General features: G+C 37.8%; 1 protein-coding gene across 2 annotated transcripts; it reads left to right on the forward strand.

Annotated features, from left to right (window-relative positions):
* Positions 1-2206: 2206 nt before the first annotated feature.
* On the forward strand, positions 2207-6544 carry LOC122012576. 2 transcript variants are annotated; one of them, XM_042569161.1, is made up of 10 exons: positions 2207-2497; positions 2826-2998; positions 3159-3227; positions 3353-3409; positions 3685-3765; positions 4259-4293; positions 4575-4664; positions 4754-4910; positions 5955-6075; positions 6146-6544. In XM_042569161.1, exons 1-9 carry the CDS (start codon positions 2335-2337, stop codon positions 6069-6071), a joined length of 942 nt encoding a protein of 313 aa, XP_042425095.1. In that variant the 5' UTR covers positions 2207-2334; the 3' UTR covers positions 6072-6075; positions 6146-6544. The 2 variants fall into 2 exon arrangements, with proteins under 2 accessions (XP_042425095.1, XP_042425094.1); XM_042569160.1 differs by having other exon boundaries at positions 2212-2497; positions 3123-3227.
* Positions 6545-7483: the final 939 nt, after the last annotated feature.

Raw genomic sequence — 7483 nt, forward strand, 5'->3', positions numbered from 1 at the left:
GTGTGCATGTATGTAGTTAAGCGAATAATTAATATGTACGCAAGTTGTAGGTGGCAAGGTTATGTTCATGTATGGATTAAGTGTGACTGACGACCTTAGCCTGGGAGCTCACCAAATCCCACGTGGTTGAGTGTGACCGAAGATCCTAGTCTGGGAGCTCACCAAATCCTACATGGTTGAGTTGACTGGAGACCCTAACCCAGGAGCTCACCAAATCCTATGTGGTTGAATGTGATCGGAGACCGTAGCCCGGGAGCTCACCAAATCCTACGTGGTTGGGTGTGACTAGACACCCTAGCCCGAGAGCTCACCAAATCCTACGTGGTTGAGTGTGACCAGAGACCCTAGCCTGGGAGCTCACCAAATCTTATGTGGTTGAGTGTGATCGGTGACCCTGACCCGAGAGTTTCCCAAACCCTACGTGGTTTATGACATGTAAGTCTGCTTACATTTCATATTGTTTATGATTATGATTATGTTTATGTTCAAGTTATGTTGATGTTAGGTGTTATGTTGATGTTAGGTTCATGATTATGTTATGTTCATGTTCACGTTCAGGATCATATATGATCATGTTTATGGCTATATGTGCATTTGCTCATCCTTAATATTTATGTTTATGTCATGCAAGTAGTTAAGGTTAAAACTGTTTAACATATGTTCTGGTACAAAAAAAAATCCATAATTATGTGTATGCATAACAAAGGATTTATGTTTATAACATGTAAGTGGTTACGAATTGGACACAATGATTAAATCATGATAATGTCTATACTGTACAAGAGGTTAAGTATAGAACGTTTAACCAATGCCCACTTTTAGACCACATGGTTATATGAATTAATTAATGCATATTATATTTTCAGATGTGCGAAGTCTTTAGACTCATAGTTCTTATGGTTGCAGGAGATGAGACATATGAGGCAGGAGGTTTCGACCAGTGAGCAGATTCGGGATAGAGGCAGCACAATCCAAAGACCTACTAGTTTATGTTCTGCGTTAATTTAAATTTCTGTAATAAAAGATTTAATCTTAGTATTCATGCTAAGTATGTATGGACCGCTAGTGGTTTGATTGAATTATCTAAGTACATTGTTTAAAAAATACAAAAATGACTAAATTAAGATAGTTTTATGGACGTTTCATTACGGGCGTTTCATCTCCTCTGATTTGACACTAACGCTCTTTTTGTTGTAGGACAACTCGAAAGTCTTCGTTCAATCAATAGTAGAGTCGCATCCTCAGTTCACCGTCTTCACTAATTTCGGACAGGATTACATACCTAACTGAGCATTTAAGGCACCGGTTGATTCTAAGATCATGAGGTTCTGAGTGCGCAGCAAGAGCTAGAGTTGATTCGCTGCCGGAGGTGGCGATGACCGGTGGCAAGGAGGCACAATGATGAATGGAAACTGGGAGGCGACAATCAAGCGGGCAGAGGGATCGGAGGGTGGGAGGCGGCCGAGCAAGGACAGAAAGCAAAATATATGAAACGAGGAAGATAGGCGTGAACGATTAATCGGTTGGATCTCATCAGGTCAGGCTTGAACAATTATCTGATATAAATTCATTTTCACGTATGATAAAATGATCCAAAATCATATTTTTATCGATAAAAGGCTACGTAAAGCAATCAAAATTGAATTACAGCATAATTAAGTTTATGATATATTGTAAATAAAATTTAATATATTTGTAACAATTAAATTTAAAATAGTTGCTAAAAGCTATATTTTAAATAAAAAATATATGTTATTTAAAAAATATAGATCCGTTATATTAGTGGTTCTAGTATCGACCCTACCGATATGAAAAAAATAAATGTATATACACAAATGTTAAACGTACGATGGAATAAACCAAATTGAGAATGAATTACTGATCATTATGTAAGAGATATCAGGTGCTGCTGGGCAAAAAAAATATATGTTATAAAAAAGTGGTTAAGATTTAATAGAATAATCATATATATAATGCTATAAAATATCTGAAATGAAAAAGATACTTATGTTTAAATGGTACTTTATTGCTAATTTCATATATTCGCATCCGTCTTTCGTTTAATTTTAAAAATGTTGAAGCGGTTTTCGAAAATGAAGAAATTACGGGGGCAAAATGAATGTTTTCGAAGGCCAATTCATCTATTTCGGTCTCAGGCCCATGATCCACGGGCTGCGCAATCGTTGGTTGATTCGGGGAGGAGGACGAGAGAGAATCGTTGGCGCACAGATATTATGGATGTGGATTCGTATCCGAGGCACCGTTGCGATTGCAACCTCAAATTTTTGTTCTCTGTAGAAGTGTGGGAGGGGGAGAAGGCGAGGAGGCGGCTTGATGGAGCTTGGCCTCGGAGTTGGTTTCCGTGGGGTCAGATTGCCTGAGAGCAACAGTTCGCCAATTGCTCTTCTTCCAAGAGGACGCTATTCCTTATTTCACCAGCCCCGGCTTGTTTTCAAGAGATCTCTTTCAGTATCAGTTTCACGAAGTTCCCTTCCAGGTACCATTTCCTTTCTTTTTCTATTAATTCCCATTTCTCAAGAGCGAGAGCGGAAGGGTTTCATATAACTCTTTGGTTCTTGTTCATCAGAAATTGAGAGATAAAAGTGAACAAACTCCTGGTTATACTTCCTTTTTGTTGAATTCCTGATTCCACCTTCTTTTGTTCTTCAATAACCTTATTTGATTCAAATTAAAAAAAAAATGTTGATTGCTGCTATTCTGAATCAAAAGGAATAACTCCCTCGCATATTTTTTTTTAATAATGAATTATAAATTTAGCAATAAAATCATTGGAAATTATGTGGAAAAATGATGGCATCCCACAGAAGGTGGACTTTACGGAGAAGATGTAATGCGGATTTTTCTCAAGGACAGACAGTTGAATGGGGACTTCATATCTAAAGTTTCTGATATGCTATGGTTATGGGGGAAGGAAAATTCAGAATTTTCTGAGGATGAAGCTAACACCTTGCAAGAAGATAATCCGAATAATGGTCAGGTGAGCCATCTCCTTTAGTTTCCAACTACTTCTGAATTGCATTTATTTCCTTGACTGCTTCACTTGGTCTGGTGAGATGTTTCTAAATGTTTTAGTAGCTTTATCATTCTTTATCTTCACTTAGGTGATGGATACTAATAGTGATAGTGGGTTTCTCAAGCTTACAAGTGCCAGAGATTGGATTTCTGGTCGAAATTCTGCACCAGTTAACAAGAAAGCAGTAGCAAAGGTTTGATCAATCAAGTTGCACTATACATTAATCTAAGCTATGGGAAAATTGTTTGGGCCTCTTAGAGTAATGCAGGTTTTATAATTTCCGTTGAATAGTGCTGAACTTGATAAATCATACTACAGAATTGGCAGAATGAAAGCGAGACAAGGAAGAAACTCAACCTACTCAAATATGAAGTGGTAGGTGTGAGATACCTTGTACTATTGATCGCGTTTTCTTTAGTCAATATACTTGACTAGCATTTTATTATAAGTTTTTTATGCATCAAATTTATTACAAGGGTTTAACAATTATTATATGTTTTATGGTCATGATGCAATTTATTGTCTAGTCAATTCCAATAGTTGAACTCAGCTTCTTGTTGTTGTTTTTGTATGACTATAATGCAAGCATGCGATTTGTGTGACATCTAAAATTTCCAATTTTTACTCTCATAATTTTGGGCCTTGACCAGCTTAAACGAGAACTGCTGTTTCTGACCATTGGGATTGGAGTTGCTTGCAGTGGATATTGTTTGGTCATCCTCTCTTTCCAGGTATGTTCTTCTATAAGCTGATTTAGACACAAAAAAAGTCACATTGTTTGTATCTAGGGTAACATATTAATGTATCTAATGATGAGATGCTGATGTGATAATTATAAAGCGTGTTAGTTTATTGCTGCTCTAGATGAATGAAATACGTGCAAAATTGTTTTGTTTGATGTTCTTGAAAATAAGGGGATCATATACATGTGGAGTGCTTGTTGTTGCTTACTGCACAATATAGTTTCAACAGTTGGCATTTTATGCAGATTGATTATATTGTACTTTGGTTGACCACTGGCTAATAATTTCTTTCTACCTCTTTAAATTTTATCATTTTATTCTCTGTTCCAGATTGTAGCTGATCCCTATTGGGATAACACAATTTGATGATCATGAGACTGGTCCAGAAAGTAGCTTCTGAGTTGCAGTTATCTATTTTGTTCGATGGTTTAACCTTGGTTAGGTCTTATAAGTTTAGTAATTCTATCTTCTCAATGTGCAGGCATCTCTCAGTTATGCTTTTGGAGTCCTTTTCAGGTTAGTTGTGTAGTCTCCCAATAGATTGGTCTTATTGATGGTCTCTCTGTGATCCTTTTTGGTAGATTTACAACTTTACACATCCACTATTTTTTTCTCTCTCGATAGTAGAAAAAACTGACTTGTAAAACCTAGGCAAATTACGCAAACAATTTATAAGAATTGCTATACTAATCAAGTAACATGTTAAATATCTTTTTATTCATCAATATCTTTTGTGTTTTGTAGTTGCATACTTGGATGGATAATCTGTGCTAATTTTATCCTTCTTTGTAGAACAGTTGTTTGTACCTCCAGCTTTTGTATCACCATACTGACAATGTGTCAAAGGAATCTGTTCCTGAAATATTTTTGCAGAAGAAAATAAAGAAGTAAGCTTTTCAGATATGCTTTTGAGATTGTTAATTTCCATTACTTTTTCTGAAGTTCCTTTGAAAAGTTTAAATGGCTTGTACCTCAGAATTGGAATAAGAAGTGAGGACATCAAGAATGTGTTTGAGAAAACAATAGGTGGAATCGCCATATCGCTTTCTTCACCCAGGCTTGTGATTCCTGCTGCAATATATGGATTATGGGTCCTCTCACAACATTTTGCCAATGATTATTTTGATTTTCAGGTACTACTTGAGAAGTTGCTTAACTTGATATTAGAATATAATTTGGATGTCTTCTTTCATTTTTCCTTTTGACCTCTTGCATGGATGAAAATAGGCACATTGAAGAAGCATAATGTGGCTATCATTTTGTCACTATCTTACTAAGGGTATATCACTAGTAAGTTAACTGATTTAAAATATCTGGGTATTATTAGTAATATATATTTTGTCATTTAAAAGATTTCTTTGGCTTCTTAAACAAGTGGAATATTTTCCTCATGATTTCTACTGAAGTAAATTTTAATATTATTCATTTCCTTTTTTTCCTTTTGTACAAGTAAACACACAGTCCTACCGTTTCATTGTCTTCTGATACATAGCATGCATGGTATTGATGCTAACTATCAAGATAATTAAACCAGACGTTACACTGAACAGTTGTGTCACAGCTTTTTGAAGTTCTGATCCACTTTCGATATGAGCCCAGCTGTATAGATGAACCTTAATCTTTCACACTGTGGTAGAATGCAGAAACTTGATGAGCACAGTGCCATTATATTCATTGACTGAATGATCCCATTATCCGCCACCAAAATTTTCTTCATTATATATAGCTTGATGAATCTAATGAATCTATGTTATCTTTTCTTGGACATTTTTTTTTTCAGTTGGATCTATCCTTTCCAAACATTTTTATATGCACTAGCAAGGTCCATCTGTTTATGCTTTCATTCATGTTTTTGCAAGTGATTATTGATCATTGTAGCAAACTTGTAATTCTTTGACTTTATAGAGTATTTGCACATTTTGGTTTCAAGCGCTATTTTACAAGTTGATTCCTGGTTTGCATAACAAACTTATTTTTTTATTTTTTACTTTTATTGTTTAATATTTTAATTGATAATTAAGAGGCAACTGGACCCACTAGATTAGACAAAGCTTTTGCAACTATTTCTGTGCTGCTTCCTTGAGAAGATGCATACTAAAGACACATTAGGGATCAATCCCAAAACCTATCAGACTTGCACGAGTTTGTTTGTTCAGTTCTCTTCTGTGGATGCACAGCTAGTTCCAGGGATGTTTGGTTTTTTGGCTTATAAAGCTGCAGCTTTAGTTCAAGTATACAGAGATAACGAAGACCTACTCTTGATATTTCCAGACGATGACACTAATAGTAGCTGAGATGGTACGACCACACTCAACAACATTTCTTATTTTGTAGTTGCTTTTCAGTTTATTGAGTGTATGCTGTACAGTGCATATTGCAGCACTCGGAAGTGTTCATTTGTTCAACAGTTACCCTCATGAGTTTCTGGCAGATCTCAGTGAGCAGAACCTTCAATAGAAAGATTTTTCAGACGCCAACAACTCTTCTCAAAGTAAGCAAAGAAAGCAGGCGGTGCACATCCATGTTTGTCGATACGTTGTTGTCGAAGAGCTTAAAATAGCAAATCTGCTTGTCTTTCTTGTGTTTCAATTGTCTGTTTACTTGGAGGAAAACTGCTTCCCCACAATGCCTTTGACAAATATTTCTGTCGTCGTCGTCGTCGTCGTCGTGTTTATCAATCTGTAGTGTTTTTTTTTTGTCTTCAAAATGTGTGATGATCGATGAGTATGATATGGTTGATACATAGAATGCATTGTGTGCTTTGCCACCCTTCTTAGCCCACAAAACTAACATGAAGACAGTTTTCATGAGTAAAATCTTTGTCCTTTTTTATCAAAATAGTTGTCGATGAAACGAGTGTCTATCTTTAACCATCCTCTCAAGCAACTGCTTGCAAAAACCTTCGAGATTTTCGACACTTGTATTACAATTTGCAAATTATTCCAGCAATAAAAATGAGAGAGAAAAGAAAAGAAAAGAAAATCAACCGCTCTCGATCAAATAGAAACCTCCGAACCGTGGGCACCCCTCGCCTGCCTACCCCAGCTCTCATCCCCTCCCCCGCTACTGTCCCACCACCGCTTTGGCGCCTCCTCACCCGCTTGGGCCCCTGCCCCTCTGCCACCTTTCCAACTCCTCCAACTGGCTCTCCCAGTCCTCGAACCCCCGCTCTCCTCCCCCTCACCCCTCCGCCCATGGCTGCTGCCCAGCCTCCCGCCGTGTGGAGCATTGAGCGTAGGGCCAGCCCTGGAGGAGGGCGACACTGGGCGATGACCGTGGGCCCATGATTTGAGAGGGTCCAAATTTTTTTTTTTTAGTATTATGTATTATATGCATGCAATTGAGGCCTTGAATAGTTGGACCCAAATTCATATTTCAGAATTTTTTGATATTGTCTTTTACTTTTATCTTTTTAGGCATGTAATTGGGGCCTTGAGTAGTTAGGGCCTAAATTTATTTTGGACCTTTTTTTTTCTCGCCCCGTGCCTCCTCTATAGAAGGACCGGAGCTGATTGAGCGATCAGTCCCGGCAGAATTCCGGGTCGGAGAGCACCTTGTAGGTTTACCGCGCCTGCATGAACTTCTCCACGACGTAGCTCCGCTCCTTGTCGGCACCGCAACACTCGTCTGGGTACCACCGCCGCGCCTGCCGTCGGTACGCCGCCTTGATCTCCTCGGGCCTAGCCATCTTCGCCATCGACAACAG

This window comes from Zingiber officinale, chromosome 8A, assembly GCF_018446385.1.
Source record: "Zingiber officinale cultivar Zhangliang chromosome 8A, Zo_v1.1, whole genome shotgun sequence".
NCBI lineage: Eukaryota > Viridiplantae > Streptophyta > Magnoliopsida > Zingiberales > Zingiberaceae > Zingiber > Zingiber officinale.